The sequence below is a fragment of the Indicator indicator genome, chromosome 27 (assembly GCF_027791375.1).
Source record: "Indicator indicator isolate 239-I01 chromosome 27, UM_Iind_1.1, whole genome shotgun sequence".
NCBI classification, from domain to species: domain Eukaryota; kingdom Metazoa; phylum Chordata; class Aves; order Piciformes; family Indicatoridae; genus Indicator; species Indicator indicator.
The window spans coordinates 3089703-3108638 of NC_072036.1; the positions used below are offsets into that span (position 1 = coordinate 3089703).

The 18936-nt window shown below is 49.5% G+C and overlaps 1 protein-coding gene across 1 annotated transcript in view; it reads right to left on the reverse strand.

Moving 5' to 3' along the window:
• Nucleotides 1-852: 852 nt before the first annotated feature.
• Nucleotides 853-18936, reverse strand: part of MOXD1 (monooxygenase DBH like 1) — a 61918-nt gene continuing 43834 nt past the window's right edge. Inside the window, exons 8-12 of the mRNA XM_054393018.1 lie at nt 17647-17838; nt 12016-12075; nt 9729-9871; nt 1387-1555; nt 853-1017 (exon numbers count right to left, since the gene is read on the reverse strand). Coding sequence (XP_054248993.1) covers nt 853-1017; nt 1387-1555; nt 9729-9871; nt 12016-12075; nt 17647-17838 — 729 coding nt within the window. The remainder of the gene's footprint in view (nt 1018-1386; nt 1556-9728; nt 9872-12015; nt 12076-17646; nt 17839-18936) is intronic.

Genomic DNA, 18936 nt, shown 5'->3' on the forward strand with positions numbered 1-18936 from the left:
ACACAGGAACACATCCAGGTGGGGTTGGAAAGTCTCCAGAGAAGGAGACTTCACAACCTCTCTGGGCAGCCTGCTCCAGGCTCACACCAAAGAAGTTTCTCCTCATGTTGAGGTGGAACTTCCTGGGTTGCAGTTTGTGTCCATTGCTCCTTGTCCTATCCCAGGACACCACTCAACAGAGCCTGGCCCTTTCCGATCCCCTCAGATATTTGTAACCATTGATCAGATCCCCTCTCAGCCTTCACTTCTCCAGGCTCAACAGCCCCAGGGCTCTCAGCCTTTCCTCATCACATAGATGTTTCAGTCCCCTTGTAGCCTCTCTTGGACCCTCTCCAGTAGATCCCTGTCCCTCTTGAATTTGGGAGCCCAGGACCAGACACAGCACTCCAGATTATAGACTCTGTAGAGCACCTGTCAGTCAGCCAACCTCAAATACACCTTCACAAGACCTGTCTGTACATCAATGACTTCACAACGTACAGATGCCAAGAACCCAGAAAAAAGAACACAGCAGACAGGGAGTTGAGTGTGGTTAACCAGGCTGCTTTCAGTTTATTGCATGTACTGATACACAAAGCTGTGTGTGAGAACACCAGGGGCAAGATCCAGGGCACAGTGTACCAAAAAGGCATGGGGCAGGATCTTGGGGTGCAGGGGGCCAGGGGACCACCTATGTTTTGTACAAACTTTACACTGAAAAACAAAAAAACCCACACACTTTTCAGAGGGAAGCAGACAGTCTGTTTGGAACTGGCAAATTGATTTTATTCATATGTAAAAAAATAAATCTACAGTGGCATCAGTGCAAACACACAGTACTTACACAGCAGAGACACCAAGGAGCAGGCAGTATTATACAGGGAGCCTCAGGTTTGCCATGGTGCTGGCTGGGAGGTATGCAACAAACAAGAGGCTGAGGAGCAAACTGCAACGTGAACCAGCAGAAGAGCTGCAGATGACTGGCTCTGTCCTGTAGGGTCTCTCTATGGTAGGGGGCAAAGCTGTCATGCCTTGAATCTGCAAGGAAAAGAATGGAAATGAGCAGGTTTGTCACAGCTTTGCTCTGTAATTGTCAGCTTGATTGAGAATCACACAGGGTGCATGGGCTTGGAAGGGACCCTCCAAAGTCATCTTGTCCAACCCCCTGCAGTCACAGGGACATCTTCAACTAGAGCAGGCTGCACAGGGGCACAGTAAGTTTGGCCTTGAATGTCTCTAGGGATAGGGCCTCAACCACCTCCCTGGGCAGCCTGTTCCGGTGTCTCACCACCCTCACTCTGCAGAGCTTCCTCCTGATGTCCAACATAAGTCTGCCCTGCTCCTGTTTCAAACCATTGCCTCTCATCCTGTCCCCACAGCCCCTTCTGAAGAGTCCCTCAGACTCACCGACCACTCTGCATTGTCAGTTTTGGAACATCTGACGTTCACTGGCAGCTTCAGCACAAGGTCATTGTAGGAAAGACCCTCTGAGGGGGACCACTTGAATTTGTTCATTGCATCCGTGAAAGAGAGGTTTTTATACTGCTTGGGACTCTTGATGATGAAAGGCCAAGTCCTACAGGCAAATAAACAGAGAGTTTAGGAAACAGACACACAGCATCAAGTGGGAACTGATGGAGATAAACTTTTGGAGAACCTGCTGAGGAAAACAAATGCGCAGTTAATCTGTGTGGTGCCCAGCTGAGCTCTGCCACTGCACACTGCTGCACTTGCACAGGATCACAGTTTGCCAGCAGCTTAGGCCTTGTTTCCAGATGCTTGTAGAAATTAAGACCTTTTAAAAAGAGAATCACCCTTGCTGTGTCTGACCTGCAGCCTGAGCTCCCAGGCTGATCAGCACAGAGCTTCGGCTGCAACGTTTCACAAAAGCCCCAAGCACACCAACAAGCCACAACCCCTCCTGTGTTGGGCAGCACTGCAGAGGAGAGTTTGCCACTAGCAAGCTGCTTCCAGCTGGCTCTGCCAAGCTGCAGATAGCTCAGACAATAGGGCCCAGCTCAGCTCATCAGAGGAGCTGCCCCAGTCGGCAGCAGTGCCAGAAGAGCAAGTAACTAGTGGCGTGAACGCTGCCTTTTGGCTTCCCCCTGTGTGCTGGCTGCCAGCAGAGCTTTGCCACATCCCCAAGGAATAAATGAGGCCAATCCCACTTCCAAGCAGCCAAAGATGTGGAAAGGGAAGAAATGAGATTTCTGGTCTGCCATTTAGTAAGAAAACCTCACCAATAATAATAAAGTGATAATAAAAATAATAAAATAATAAAGTAATAAAATATACTGCTGCTGCTGCTACTACTACTGCAGCAGGAGTCAGTGAAGCAATGCCAGTGCAAGAGTGACACAAGAGAGATGACTGTCAGGTCACATATCCTCAGGCTGATAGAGCTTAGTGAAACAATGATTGTAGGTGAGGTCATAAATACTAGAGCATTAACAATCCCTCTTTCTAATTACTATTCCACTTGTGGCAGACACACTGCATACTCACTCTGTTCAAAAGGCCTTCATCTCCCCAGGCCAAATGCTCATTTTCCCCTTGACTGCAGTTGTCAGAAAGGGGCACTCCAGAAAGCACAACCCTGCTTAGAGTATTTATATATTTATATATTCTGAGCTTTCTGAGCTCAGAAAGACTCTGAGCTGGGACTCATCTAGAAACTGCTCCCTGTGTGAAGAGAATGTACACAGAAATAGAGTGCAAAATGAAGCAAGGCCACACTGCAGTGGGATGATTTCTGACTGCAGTGTGATAATTTCCTGACTGCAGTGTGATGATTTCCTGACTGCAGTGTGATTTTCTTCCAACCCTTTTGGTCTGGATCTAGGTCCCAGAATTCAGAGTAGTGAAGCCCATAGATCCCCTGACTTGGTAGTAATAGGAAATAATTTTGCAATTGCATGACTAAGATAAACTCTATAAGGAAAGAGAACTTCCAAGCTGAAAGTGTGAGGACACACTCCCAGACCAGCCATTGGATTTTGAACTCCTGCTATTACCTTAGTTGAGTGCATCCAACACCACAGCTACTGTCTACCTTGCACCACTAACAGTGCATTCTACACTCTGGTGATGTTTCTGCAGTTCATCCACACAGGAACTTTCCACTTTAGACTATTCTCACTCTGTTTGCAATCACTTCCACTGCCGACCTGCTACTGAGATGCTGTCCTGAAGGGACAAAGTCTCAGATATGCCCTGAACCAGACAATGGAGCAGGAGCCAGGAGCTCTGGTTTTCCAGGACATTCCCCACATTGTCCAGGTTTGTCTGAACATGCCCTAGGGTCCAAGTGGGCCAGGTGTGTGTCTTTGGGCACATTTGGAGAAAACTTTTCTATAGGTTCAAGTATCAGGTTTCTATCTCTTAATTTTTGTTTTCACTGGGCAGGTATGTGAGTGAGTGCCTTGCCTTGCCTTGCCTTGTCCAAGATCTGGGAGAGAAGCCAGGAGCCTTATCCTGCAAGCCTGAAAAGCCAAGCCAAGCTTGCTGATGAAGGGAAAAGTAAATGTATGTTTTTAAGGAAGAAAGTAAATATATGTTTTTAAGGGAAAAAGTAAATGAAGGGTGTTAAGTAAACAAGAATCCTGTCCTTAGGTGATAAGATCCCTTCCAACCTCAGGGCATCCTCACAAAGCAGGAAGGAGAACAACTGTTAAGGACCTATGGTAACAGTCAGGCAGTCAGAGACCACTGGTAAGAGGTATGGCATGGGAGGACCAGTGTTTCTTAAAGGAGGGGTTCTGCTTTGTGAGTCCCTGGCCAGGTATGATTATATTCGAAGAAGAGGAGGACACTCATGTAAATGAGTTCCTGAAAATGAGAAGGGGGAGGACACCTATGCTAATGAGTTCCTGAAGATAGTTTGCATTAGATACGCCTATCCTCAGAAACCTGTTGACTACGTATACCTCTCCTGTTGACTATGGATACCTCTGTAACCTAAAAACGGGTTGTGCCAGTGGTTTTTAGGTGAGATCGATGGACTGATCCCGCGGGCATGCGGCGTGGTAGGAAACATCTCTCTTCATCAGCCTGTGTGAGCTGGGAGCTCTTTTCCGCACGTCATTGCCTTGCAATTGGGAATGTGTGCTGTGCCTCAGTTTACCCAGAAAGACGCAAGTGCCCTACGCAGTAACATGTCAAAGCCCAGGAGCAGACAGATGTCTTGCCGGGCCGAAGGACAAACCCTGGAGGAGCCAAGACCCCAGGACAGTTTTGTCTTATTGGAAGAAGCAATCAGAACCACTGCAAAACTGCAGCAGAAGAAGCTCTCCAGAAAAGGCAAAGCTATAAAGTCGATGTGCCCTGAAAGCCTTGGCAGCAACCACCTTTCTACAAAGCTTTCAGCTACAAAGCTTTCAGCTACAAAGCCCTCGGAGATAAAAGCTTTCCCCATGTCTGTGCTACAGCAACAGGCTGCAGAAGCCAACAGAAAGCGAAGCTGTACTCTTTCAGCTTTCACCTGTTTGACTCCAGTTTGGTTTTGTTTAACTCCCCAGGTGTGCCATGTGTTACCGTGATCTGTGGATTATAAACATAGCAACTGGACTAAAGAGCAGTTTGTAGTGAGTAACCTAGTAAATATGATTTTTATAAGCATCTGTTAAAAAGTCTGTTGTCCTAGAGAATTCTAGAGCCCCCCACCCCCGCCTTGTGGGCAAAGCCAAGATGTTGCCGATGTCTTTTTTCCTTCTTTACAGTTTAAATTACTGTTGTTTCTGGGTTTTTGCTAATATTGTTTAAATTGTTACACGTTCCTGCTGGCGAGATATCTGTTCCACAACTGAATATTTCAAACCAGTAAATAGGTTTTATTAATATTTTCTCTGGGATTCTCTTTTATTAATCCAGTTATTAAATATTTTTATTAATCATTCTGCCTATAATAATCATAACAGATGCTTTAAGCACCATAAGGGACACTCAAAATCTGAAATAGGTTATTTATTGATCTTTATGTAGTCACACAGATTCATCTTGTCAAGAATGGGCTTCCTCCCATCATTAAAGATTGAGGTTATGTTCTGGAGATCAGAACATCACTTTTAGTGAGTGATGTTGTCCTTCAAGTCCTGCCACTGACACTAAAGGGCAGAAAAGCCAGAGCCCACCACAAACTGGGAAGCATTTTTGTTCTTGCTAAGGACTCTCATGATGAAGGGCAGCAAGACTTCTGCTGACTTACTGGAGAAATCGTAACACCTTGTTTAAAATTTACCAGCCTGTGGTTTACCATGCCTTACCATGAGGATGCTGCAACAGGTTGCCCAGGGAGGTGGTTGAGGCCCCATTCCTGGAGATATTCAAGGTGAGGCTGGACAACAAGTTAAGGCTTTGGGCAACCTGATCTAGTGGAGGATGTCCCTGCTGACTGAGGAGGGAGTGTTAGACTGGATGAGCTTTGGAGCTCCCTTCCGAGCCAACCCATTCTATGATTGTATGCCAGCTGAGTTACATGGACCTTCATGGAGGTTATTGCTGTCTAAGTGGCAGAAGACCCCACCCCCTACCATCCACAGAGGGGAGGCTTAATGCTGGTGCAGCACTGCAGGAGACAAATCTCACCACAAAAGGACAGCACTGATTTCTCTGTGCTAAGCAGTGGGCCAATACTTTGATTCTTGAGGGTTGTTTTATTGGGAGGAAAAATGGTGATTTTCTTTCTGACATGGATTAACATCTCAGAGATGTGCACTGTCCATCTTCTCTGAGCAGCAGGAGTTCACCACTCAGCAGGCACAGTCTTCGCACAGAACTGCAAGCCCTGCAACCAGCAGTTCACCTCACAAGCTCTTTGATTCCCCTTGGCTAGACTTCTGCCACTGCTTCATGGGTTTCTATTTACTATGCACATGTGGTGAAGGCACCATATGCCCAGAATCGTGCCCCAAATACTGTAAAACTTGTCCCAACACGTTTGGCCACACTCCCCCTTCCACCCTCCTGTCCGGAGCGGGTACTCAGCCCAGAGCTGAGGGGGACAAAGGCCCAGGTGCCAGACAGACAGCACCAACAACCCCAACCTGAATGCTTAAGGGGTAAACAGCAACATGCACCCATCCCATGGGATGCTCGTGCTCCTGCCAAGGAAGGGCATCATTCCAGCTTCATGCTTTCTGTAGGCTAAAGCTGGTTGTTGACGAGAGTGCACATTGGTCAAATCTGGCCTCAAGAAACTTACAAGTATTACCCCAACTTGTAAACAAGTCACTCTTAGTAAGCTCCTCATGCTTAAGCCTTTGCTATTAAGCTCCATAGCTATTGCTTCCATCAAGCTCCTCTCACATGCATGCCAGTGGCTCTGCACTACAGAGGGAAGCCAGCACCCGGGAAGGCTGTTGAGCCTCAGTTTGCCTGAGGAATCTACAAAGGGGAGTCCATTGCTGAAGCCCCAGATGGCCAGCGCCATATTGCCGGCCTCACCGGTCAGAGGGAGAGCCCACCTTGTCTTAAAGATGACTGGGCCCCCGAGGGTAAGCTTTTAGCCCACAGGGGAAGGGACTGGCTCAAGTTTCAGCAGTCCAAGCTTCTACTACAGCCATAAGCATCAGACAACAAGCCACAGAGCCTCTGTGCTTAGCTCAGAAAGAACGAACAGCACCAGCCGCACCCTGCGGGACCCCGCCCCATTCACGGGAGAGAAGGGTGTCACTTCACCGCTCCACAGTCCTGTAAACATCAGGGTAAGTCAAATCCGGAACCACCCCAAGAGAGGGTCTCGCCAGATCCCTTTCAGCCAAAGGGACACTGCCTCCACTTCGCACAACTGTGCCCCATCCAGGGAGCCACTACACGAGCCCTGCCTGCCGCAGCGCAGGATCGGAGACGTCTGAGACCGCCTACAGAGAATCCTGCTGGGCCGACCCTGCGAGGGCCACTCCCCAGGGAGCCAGCACTTACCCTGCTAGCCCTGAGCCTCTGGCGGGGACCAGCCTCCCGGCAGCCACAGCCGTGCCAAGGGAACCGCCCGACCCCTGCTAAAGGAGCCTGCCGACAGGGTAGCCTACATCTCGTTGCCCTCGAGGCTGCCCCCGTTACTGCGCGGAGGGAAGCCCTCACCATGGGCCCACCAGCAGCTCAGCCGCAGCCGCAGCCCAGGGAGCCTGCCCCCAGAACAGACCAGCCCCGGAGCCAATCCCGGTGGAGCCTGGCAGGCAGTGGCCTAAGAAGCTTAATTAGCCACAAAGGACACAGTGTATCTTTCGTATGTGCAGCACCCACTAACATTCAGTTAAAAGCTGTAATAAGTAAGAAAAGAGTTATTAAGTAAGAAAAGAGTTATTGGCTAATTATATAGTGTAGAGCTTAAAATGTAAAACAAAAGCATGCTTGTTTTTGTAGAGATTTAGTTACAATGTACAGCTGTGTGTAGCATCAGGGCCCCATGACATAATCCCTGTATATCTTATCTTGAACGGTTTCTGCCAAGGTAGGTAGCAGTACCAGGTGGCACAAGGACACATAGTACTACGTGATGTATTAACTGAGCATGTGCACAGACCAAGATCAGAAGAGAGACATCTGAAAAAAAGACCATCTGCTTCCGTCGTAAAAGACCCAATTGGATGAGCAATAAAAAGGAACCGATAAGAAACTGCTAATGGTGCGAAATTCACACACCATAAAAAGGGGTCTCAGGGTCTGGTCGGTGCGTCTCGGAGGAGGGGCAGGAGAACCCCCCCGGACGCCCAGCACTGCTTTTACTTATTTTACTCAAAATAAAATATCCTCATTCTTAAAATCGTAAAGTGTGAGGATCGTTTATAACGAAGCCTCTCGCACTAGCTCGCGTAACATTTCTAACTTAAGCTTCTGACACATTGTAACACTTCCCTGTATAGCGCTAAAGCCACGAACGTCTTGGGGAGTCACCACCTGGTGGACAAGCGGCAGAAAATTCGTTTTTTTAATCAAAATTAATTCTGTAAATATTCTAATTGGGTTCAAATTGTAGGTAGGAGACCAGTTATGGGATATAGCTAACAATCATGCACTAGAATTTGAATATGAAATACTGATTAATCAGTTATTAATATTTTATAATTTTCATAATTCAAATTTCATAAATCATAATTAATAACCTCTCCATCACAGCACATCATCCTCTGACGTTGTTATCCTTCCAAAGCTTTCACTCTCTTATTCCTCTCCATATTTGTGCTTAGCTACCATTCATCTACTAGTATGAACAATTTAATATTCTCTCAGCCTTTCTACTTCCTTTCAGACATACAACTTCTTCCTCTTTTGTGCACTTCAGTCAGTGTGATTGAGACAGCATTAAGAGACTGGAAAGGGACTTGGGGGTGCTGGTGGGGGAGAAGCTGGGCAGGAGCCACCAATAGGCAATGGCTGCAGAGAAGGGCAAAGGGCATCCTGGGCTGCATCCCAAGCAGCATGGCCAGAGCTGGAAAGAGATCCTGCCCCTCTGCTCTGCTCTGGGGAGACCTCACCTGCAGGGCTGTGTCCCGATCTGGGGCCCACAGTACAGGAAGGACATGGACCTGATAGAGAGGTCCAGAGGAGGGCCGCAGAGATGGTCACAGGCTGGGAAGAGGCTGAGAGAGTTGGGTCTGTTCAGCCTGGAGAAGGCTCCAGGGAGACCTTAGAACAGCCTTCCGTTACCTGAAGGGGCTACAGGAGAGGACATGGTGATAGGACAAGGGGCAATGCTCTGAAACTGGAGCAGGGTAGGTCTAGATTGGACATTAGGAAGAAGTTCTGCAGAGTGAGGGTGGTGAGACACTGGAACAGTTTGCCCAGGGAGGTTGTGGATGCCTCCTCCCTGGAGGTGTTCAAGGCCAGACTGGATCCGGCCTTGAGCAACCTGGGCTGGTGGGAGGTGTCCCCCACCTAGAATTCCATTCTAGGATTGTATGATCCTAAGCTCTATATGTGAGCAACAGTTCTAGGATCTGCTTGCACTGATTGCCTTCAACAGAATTACTGACAATGAACCTACCAAGGGTAATAATAGAATCATAGAATGGTCTGGGTTGGAAAGGACCTCCAAAGCTCATCCAGTCCAATCCCCCTGCAGTCAGCAGGGACATGCTCCACTAAATCAGGTTGCCCAGAGTCCTGTCCAACCTCACCTTGAATATCTCCAGGGATGGGGCCCCAACCACCTCCCTGGGCAACCTGTTGCAGTGTTCTAGCAGCCTCAAGGTACAGAACTTGTTCCTCACATCCAATCTAAATCTGCTCTGCTCTAGTTTGAAGCCATTATCCCTTGTCCTGTCCCTGCAGGCCTTAGCAAACAGTCTCTCTCCTAAACTCCTGTTTCAAAATTCTCTATAAGTGAAGCACTGATAGATCTTAATACATTGACAGACTTGAAACATTGCTATGATATAAATTGAGATTTTTTTAGACGGGTGTGGGAAAAAACAAACAAGCAAAAAAAAAAAAAAACAACCAAACAAAAACACCAACACCACCCACCCAAAAAAACCAACAAAAGACAGAAGCAGAGGAAATGGTTCCAAGCTGCACCAGGGGAGGCTCAGGCTGATCTCAGGAAATATTTCTGCACTGGAAGGTCTCTCAGATAGGTGCTTAGGGACATGGTTTGGTGTTGACCCTGCAGTGCTGGGTGAAGGGTTGGGCTGGATGAGCTTGGAGGGCTCTGCCAACCAGATGTATTCTATGATTCTGTCACATAAAAATGACCCTGCAGCCCCACAGACAGAGGCAGAGGTGCTGCACACATCCACAAGCACTGGACTTGCCTGACTGGTCTGTAGATCTCCTTGACACCAATGAAATGGAGCTGCTCCATGATGTCTGGGATGCTGGCACAGCGGGTGAGGTTGATCCTGGGGTAGTAGAGCAGGTAGGACAGGCACATCTCATTCCTGGTGCTCAGACCACCCTGCAGATAGCATTAGAACCCCACAGACAGAACCAGTGATTAACATTTCTATGGTAATGAAGCCTGCGTCAGGAGGCCCAGTTCAAACCTTTATCTTGCAGCAAGTAGCAAGAAGAGACTCCATCACCATCATTCATTACAAAATAAACTGCAAGTTCAAGAGACACATCCTAAGCTTAAAAGGTGTCAGAGCAGCTGTCAGTAAAATAAAGCCTCCTGCTGTGTTGCAGAGCACTGTCTGACAGGTTCAGGTTTATTTTCAGCTCTAGAAAAAAGGCTTTAAAGTGGAGTAGATGTGGAAAACAAATCTGGTAGGATCCTTAGTTTGTTTAATAAGAAATGAAATGGGCTTTTCCTGGTGAAATGGGATGTGTACCTGTATGGACTCCACTTGTAAGCACATATACACAGATGGAGGAAGAAGGGAAAGAGTTAAGGGAATGTTGCCTCAGATGCAAATGAGCACTAAGTACAAAACAAAGAATTTAAGTAAGTTTTTCAGGCAGTAGAAGAAACAGACTCTAAAATCAACTTGAAGATTGTTCCCAATCCTGTGTGGGAACAGTTCCACAAATCTCACCAAATGAATAGGAATGGAGAAGACAAAGCAGGGACCAAGGGCTGAGAGCTGGTGTGGTCACCACACAGAAGACAGAAACTCTAAAGCCTTCGTTCTCACTTGTTCACTCTCCTTGATGTGCCTACCACATGCACCTACATGCAAGTGATGATTCAGAGAGAGGTTTCCCTGATCTCTCTTGGTGCCAGGAACAGGTCTTCCTTGTTCGGAAACCCCTCAGACCTCACCTGACCCTCCAGAGGAAGAGGGCTCAGCCCCTGGCAAAGGCTGGGTACTGGCAGCTCCACCCCTGCCTAAACAAACTGTCTCTGACATGGCCCTCTGGTTTCACAGCCAGGCTGCAGCCCAGCTTGTGTTTGCAGACCTGAATTTGTTTCACTTCCAAAACCAAGTGGCCACATCACAATAGCTGGAGCTTGGTGCCTGCTGACCTGCAAAGCAGCATCAGGGATAGAAGCTGCTGCTGTTTGCCAGACCTTAGCTGGATACCTTCCAGCCTGAAGGGGATGCTCAGCCCTGGCCACGGCCCTGTGATGTCCACTGCCATGGATATGCACCTGGGGCTGCAGCACAGCCGCTCCTCATGCCCCAGCTGCAGAGGGATGGCATGGGCTCCCCTGGAGCTGCCCCAGGGGCAGCAGCTGTCCAGGAGGGACCTCGCCTGCAGCAGCTGCATTCTGCCTGGATCCCATCTCGGGCACAAAAACAAGTGGTGCCATCTGAGCAAGCCCCGCGGTCAGTGGGCTAAATTCAGAAGATCAGCACTGCTGGTAATGTTCTGGGGTTTCACTGCTTGTGTGAACAGAAGGATTGGTGTCAACTGCCTGGAGAATAGAAGGCTCCATGGAGAGCTTTTTGTGGCCTTTCAGTACTTAGAGGAGCTGAGAAAAAAGTTGGGGACAGACTTTCATCAGGGCCTGTGGTGACAGGACAAGGGGTGATGGTTTGAACTAAGGCAGGGAGATTCAGACTGGAGAGAAGGGAGCAATGTTTTCTGCTGAAGATGGTGAAACTCTGATTCAGATTACCCAGAGAGGTGGGAGATGGCCCAGGTCAAGTTGTCTGGGGCTCTGAGCAGATGTCCCTGCAGACTGCAGAGGGGTGGGACTGGATGAGCTCCAAAGGTCCCTTTCATCCTGAAGCATTCTAGGGTCTCAGCCATGGCATAAGGAAAACTCAGTGTGTGAGAACTGGCAATGACAGCTTGCGGGGGGAATGTGTATCAAGGAGATCAAAACAATTCCTCTGAACATGCAGAGTGTGCATGTTGGTGCATGTTGGTGCATGCTCTGGAGAGAGCACTGCTTGTGCCGGGGACTGGGTTTATGAGCTGGCCTGCTCCTTGTTCTAAACTACTCGGATGAGTGCTTTGTGCAAGAGCTCAAGCCATGGGCAGAACACTCCTGATGGCCTTAAAAGCTAGGATTCTGTGAAAGGAAGGATGACACCCAGCTGTGCACAGAGGCAGGAGCACATCCAACACACATCCAACAGCACTGTGTGACAATCCTGCAGTCCCCACTGTTACCTGGGTGGATATTTTGATCCATGACACCTTTCTTACCCAGGTCATGCGGATCCGGTCCACAGTACTGTAGTGACATTCTGTGATCAAATGATCGCCCTGAAACAGAAGAGTTTGGAACTTCAGGTCTGAATTTTGTTAGCATCAGCTTCATTTAGCCACAGCTGACAGCAAACACACAAGGAAGAAAGAGCAGAGCAGGGGAACAAAGGATTAGGTAATTGGCAAAGGCTAAGGCCTTGGCGCTCAGCATGCCTGTGATCCCAGATGCCCTTTTGACAAGGAGTACCATGGAAAAGACAAGAGGAAGGTTGGAATCCAGTAGAACCCAGATCCTCAGGGATCCTCCACAGATTTAAATGGAGTTTTACTAAGAGTCTAATCCAGTCTTTGGAAAAGCAGTGAAGGTGCCCAGCTACAATCCTGCTTTCAGGAAAATATCTGCAGACAATGTGCACACAGGATTCTTGCTCCCAAACTCCTCCAGTGCTGCTTGGGATAGCTTCCCCCAGGCCAACTTACCCTGCCAGCTTCAAGAGACCTACTTGCCAAAAGAGTAAAATAAGGTTTTCCACTTCAAAATAACATCTGTTTATCTGCCAAGCCTGGGAGTGGAGGAGTGGCAGACAAAGACTCAGCTGCACTGACAGACAGGCCTGGGAAAGGCTCCTTGCTTGCCTTCTCAGGTACAAGGAATTAACCTCTTGTTGTCCTGACAGGCTGAGCTGCAGCTGAGGAGCTCCTTTATTGCTTCCACTTACTCAAATACAGACACCAAAATCACTGTGATAGTCAAATGAATTAAAACACTGAAGAACATTGCCAGATATCAAAAGTCACAGAACATTAGGGGTTGGAAGGGACCTCCAGAGATTACCCAGTCCAACCACCTGCCAGAGCAGGGTCACCCAGGGCAGGGCAGGTCACACAGAACACATCCAGGTGGGTTTGGAAAGTCCCCAGAGAAGGAGACTCCACAACCTCTCTGGGCAGCCTGCTCCAGGCTCCAGCACCCTCACAGGGACAAAGTTTTCCCTTCTGTTCCCACAACCTCTCCTCTGCTCCGGCTGGCACCCAGTGGCCCTTGTCCTGTCCTTGGACATCCCTGAGCAGAGCCTGGCTCCAGCCCTGCACATCTTTATCCCCAGCAATGAGGGCAGCCCTCAGGCTCCTCTGCTCCGAGCTCCAAGCCCCAGAGCTCCCTCAGCCTGGCCTCACAGGAGATGTTCCACTGCCTGCAGCAGCTCTGTGCCTCTGTGCTGGACTCTGTCAAGCATTTCCCTGAGGTCCTTCTTGACCTGAGGGGCCCAGAACTGGACACAATATTCCAGATGTGGCCTCACCAGGGCAGAGTAGAGGGGCAGAACATCTCTGGACCTTCTCACCACAGCCCTTCTAATCCAGCCCAGGATGCCCTTGGCCTTCTTAGCCACAGGGGCACATTGCTGGCTCATGGGCATCCTTCTGTCCACCAGCAACCCCATGTCCCTTTCCCTTATGCTGCTCTCCAACAGGTCAGGCCCCAAATTATCCTGGTCCGTGGGGTTATTCTTCCCTAGATGAACAACCTTGCCCTTGTTGGATTTGATTCCATTTCTCCCCACACAGCTCTCCAGCGTGACCAGGTCTGGTGGGACAGCTTCATATCATAAGGCTGCCAGTGTTTTATTTGCTTTGGTTCGTTTTTTTATATCATCATCTTCCCTGAAAAAAAATCTGATGTTGCTTCCAAGGTTGAGACTTTCTCCTGTCCTGTAGCTGTCTGGTTGCCAGCTCAGTGCTAGCACTACCCCAGCTAGGTGCTGGAAGCAGGTGAGTCAGTCTGGTGCCAGCCAAAAGCAGGGGGAGGTTTCTGAAGCAGCATAACTGGTACAGCATTGCTGCTCCCAGCAGGAACATGTTGGCTGCTGCCAGTTCTAGTGTCCCATGGCTCACACTGGAAATGTTCCTCCTGCCAGATTCGATCTTTTGCTTCAAAATTCAGGTGAGAGTGCTAGTGCACAAAGAAGACAAATAACCTGGACTCCAGAAGCTGAAGGAAGGATGAAAGAGCTTTCAGAAGGTGAGGATAACAAGAAATTGAATTAAATTTTTTAATATTAGTTAATTGATTAGACTCTAGTCCAAAATGCATAGAATGGGTTGGGTTAGAAGGGGCCTTAAAGATCATCCAGTTCCAGCCCCATGGTAACACCTCCCACCAGCCCAGGTTGCTTCAGGCCTCATCCAGCCTGGCCTTGAAAACACCCAGGGTGAGAGCAGCCACAGCCTCCCTGGGCAACCTGCTCCAGTGTCTCACCACCCTCACTCTAAAGAATATCTTCCTTCCAGTTCCAGAGAGACAGGGAGCTGCTGGAGAGAACCCAACAGAAAGCCACAAGGATGATTAGGAGATGAAGAGAGACTGAGAGCCTTGGGGCTGTTTAGTCTTGAGAAGAGAAGGCTGAGAGGAGATCTGATCAATGTCAATCAATATGTGAGGGGTGGGTGTGAAGTGGAGGGGGCCAGGCTCTTTTGGGTGGTGCACAGCAATAAGCCAAGGAACAATGGAGACAAACTTGACCAGAGAAGGTTTCAGCTCAACATGAGGAGGAACTTCTTTGCAGTGAGGGTGCTGGAGCCTGGAGCAGGCTGCCCAGAGAGGTAGTGGAGTCTCCTCTGGAGACTTTCAAAACTGACCTGGATGTGTTCCTGTGTGACTTGCCCTAAGTGACCCTGCTCTGGCAGGGAGGTTGGACTGGATGATGATCTCTGGAGGTCCCTTCCAACATGTAATGTTCTACAATTCTACGATTCTAATCTCCAGTTTCAATCTCCCCTCTTCTACCAGCTCAAAGCCATTGCCCCTTGTCCAGCCAATTCTTTATCCAGTCAGTGGTCCCTCCCTCTAGCCCATGTTTTTCCAGTGTGGTGACCAGGATGTCTCATGGGACAGTGCCAGAGGCTCTGCACAAGTCCAGGTAGGTGACACAGGGGAAGCTGTGCTGGGAGTGGTGGGAAAAACAAAAGGTATGAGAAGTGCTCACTTCAGAGAAAGAATTCCAGCTTCCACCTGAGCTGCCCTCTGGAAGCTGTTGATGTTATCAGAGGTCTCCTTTAGTCTTTCTGCTGTCTGCTCCCTTTTGCTCTGGAATATTAGGGAGCCTTTCTCTATAATCTGCATGGATTTTTCCTACAAATATCACAGGATGTCATCTTCTGCCAGCCCTCTTCCTAAACCCTTCCACACTTCTTTCCTCCAGGAGGTAAGACTGGTTTGTATTTGAAGTCCCTGTGGAATACAAGCAGTTGGACTTCAAAGAGTCAATGCTGCACCTGAATATTCAGGGTTTGCTGCAGACATCAAATTACAAAGTTAGTACTTTGGCTTCTTGTCTGCAAAGGACAAACACCAAATTCTCCCAGGGTGTGAGAAGAGGTAGGAAAGGGAAAGGGACTTGAAGACAAGCCTAGAGTTTTATACCATGGGGCTCCTGACCATACTTGAAGCTCAGTCATTGCAGTGCTCTTTTCAGCTCCCTTGCAGCCTCCAACTAAACACAATCCAGCTGTTTGATATTCCACATCTGCCCATTTACATCAGGTTACATCACACAGGTACATCAGCAGCTGTACATCCAATCTTTGCAGAACTGAATTGTCTGTCCTCAGGTGCTGTGTGGAACGACCAAGAGATGAGGGAATAATTGATAATGAATGACTGAGCACAGGAACCAAACCCAGAGCTTCTGCTCTGTTCTGTCACTGTGGCTGGGATTTCTCTAAGAGCTGCAGGACATTGCTCTCACAAGAACTGGGAACAGCAGTGCAAAAGTTCTTCTACCAGAAGGTTTTTTCCACTAGTGAAGAACTGGCTGAGGTGCAGATGTGTTTGCCAGGACGTGCTGCTTCCTTCCAATGCACCTGGCTGGATGCACAAAGATGGCACAACCAGGCACCCATCTGCTGGCTTCAAACACTGGTGATGGTAAAGTTCACATCCAGTAATTGTGGACATCAAACACACTCAAGCAGCAGCTTGAATTGATTGGCCAAGACAGTTCTGAAGTGAACACAGTGCAGGGAACCCTGGGCCTGTCAGTCTGAGATGGGTGACAGGGAAGGTTCATGGAGCAGGGCACCCTGAGTGCCATCACACGTCACTTACAAGACAGCCAAGAGATCAGGGCCAGGCAGCAGGGGGTTATGAAAGGCAGGTCCACCCTGACTGATCTGATCTCCTTCTGCAGCAAGGTGACCTGGCTAGGGGATGAGGGAAGTGCCATGGATATTGTCAGCCTGGACTTTAGCAAAGCCTTTGACACTGTGTCCCACAGCATCCTCCTGCTGAAAGGAGAAACTCTTGGCACAGGGCTTGGCTCAGTGCCCTCTGCACTGGGTTAAAAACTGGCTGATGGCCAGGCCCAGAGAGTGGTTGGGAATGGAGCTGGACCTGGCTGGGGCCCAGTCACCAGTGGTGTCCCCAGGGCTCAGAGCTGGGGCCTGGCCTCTTTAATGCCTTTATCAATGATCTGGGTGAGAGCATTGAGGCAGTCTCAGTGAGTTTGCAGATGGCACCAAGCTGGGTGGCTGTGTTCAACTGCTAGAGGATAAAGAAGCTTCACAGCAGGGTCTGGAAAGGTGAGAGCCATGGGCCAAGGCTCATTGGGTGAAGTTCAGCAAGACCAAGTGCCAGGTACTGCACCTGGGGCACAACAACCCCATGGGGAGCTCCAGACCTGGAGATGTGTGGTTGGAAAGCTGCAGCATGGAGACGGACCTGGGGGTGTTGGTTGGCAGTCACTGACCATGAGCCAGCAGTGCCCAGGGGGCCAAGAAAGCCAATGGCATCCTGGCTTGGATCAGAAGCAGGGTGGGCAGCAGGGACAGGAGGTGACCCTCCCCCTGTGCTCAGCACTGGGGAGGCCACACCTCGAGTGCTGTGTTCAGCTCTGGGCTCTCACTGCAGGAAGGACACTGAGGGGCTGGAGCCTGTGCAGAGCAGGGCAGTGAGGCTGGAGAAGGGCCTGGAGCCCCTGGGCTAGAGGAGGGGCTGAGGGAGCTGGGGGTGTTGAGGCTGGAGAAGAGGAGGCTGAGGGAGACCTCATTGCTCTCTGCAGCTCCCTGAAGGGAGGTTGGAGTGAGGAGGGAGCAGCCTCTGCTCCTTGGTGGCAAGGGACAGGAGCAGAGGAAATGGTTCCAAGCTGCCCCAGGGGAGGCTCAGGCTGGAGCTCAGGAAATATTTCTGCACTGGCAGGGCTCTCAGACATTGGAATGTTCTGCCCAGGCCAGTGCTGGAGTCACCATCCCTGGGGGTGTTCCAGCAGCATGGACCTGGTGCTTAGGGACATGGTTTGGTGACCCTGCAGTGCTGGGTGGAGGGCTGGACTGGATGAGCTTGGAGGGCTCTGCCAACTGGACGGACTCTGGGATTTTGTGAAAAGTGGAAATATTTACAAAACACTCAGGAGTAGCTGTGGCACACTGGGACATGACCTAGTAGTAGTCATGGAGGCATTGGGTAGAAGGTTGGACTTGATGATCTAAGAGGTCCAACCTTAGTGATTCTATGATTCTAATAATTCCATGATTCTATCAGAAGAGACTCAGCAGCAACATCACCCCTAGCTGTGAGTAACCCTCAGGCACTGCAGCTCTTAAGGACTCAGGGAGGGTGTAAGGCTCTCCTACCGGCAAGATGGTTCTTTCTTCTTTCAGGTACTGGAACTCCTGGAAGTTGAAGTCGAACTCCTCATCATAGGCCAGCAGCTTCTGCTCCTCGCCTCTGTGGAAGTGGCGCAACCTGATAGCTCTGCCAGCAAGGTGAGCGTGGAGCAGCACTGCAAACACATGGATCCCTGCAGGCCTCTCAGCACCTAGAGCCTGCCCAGAGGAAACCAAGAGCATCAGTGTGCCCTGCTGCAGTGTCATGCATGTACAACCGAGAGAAGACAGATTCATGAATGCATTTTGCAGTCCCTCGATCCAGACCCAAATGAAGGGTTTAGGTACAGAGCAGGCAAGCAGTTTTCTGGGGTTGTTTGGTGGGTTGGGATTTGGCTTAATTTTGGTTTGCTCCTAATCACACAGTAGTTGTGGAACTCAGCTGCACCATCAATAATTCTCAGTAGTTGAAGACTCTCAAAGGCATCAGGCTGAGAGCTGCACATTATTTCAGTGCTCATGGTCAGTACTGCTGAGTATGGATTGGTACTGTGAAGAAGTACTGTGAATGATGTTAGCACCCTTTCCCTGGCAGCACTTGGAATTAAGAGGCTGCAATTATAACATACTCCACTTCCCATCTTCAACTCAACTGGGAAAAAATTCCTGAAAGATTACACATGAAAGGTTTTTCCAAGTTGAAAATATTTGCAAGAGCAAGGTCACCTAGACCAGGCTGCACGGAAACACATCCAGGCAGGTTTGAAATCTCTCCAGAGAAGGAGACTCCACAACCTCTCTGGGCAGCCTGCTCCAGGGCTCCAGCACCCTCACACCAAAGAGTTTTGTCCTTAAGTTCAAGCAAAACCTCCTGGGTTCTTGTTTGTGTCCCTTGCCCTTGTTCTGTCACTGACCACCACTGAGAAGAGCCCAGCCCCATCCTCTTGACCTCCAGCCTTTAGCTGTTGATCAGATCCCCTCTCAGGCTGCTCTTCTCCAGGCTAAACAGCCCCAGGGCTCTCAGCCTCTCCTCCTAAGAGATGCTGCAGCTCCTCAGCATCCTCACAGCCTCTGCTGGGCTCTCTCTAGTAGTTCCCTGTCCATCTTGAACTGGGGAGCCCAGAACTGGACACTATACCTCAGCTGCAGCCTCACCAGGGTAGAATAGAGGGAAGGAGAGAAACCTTCCTGGACCTGCTGACTCTCGATGCACCCCAGCACACCACTGGCCTTCTTGGCCACAAGGGCACACTGCTATCTCATGGCCATCCTGTTGTCCCTCAGCACTCCCAGGTCTTTCTTCCCAGAGCTGCTCTC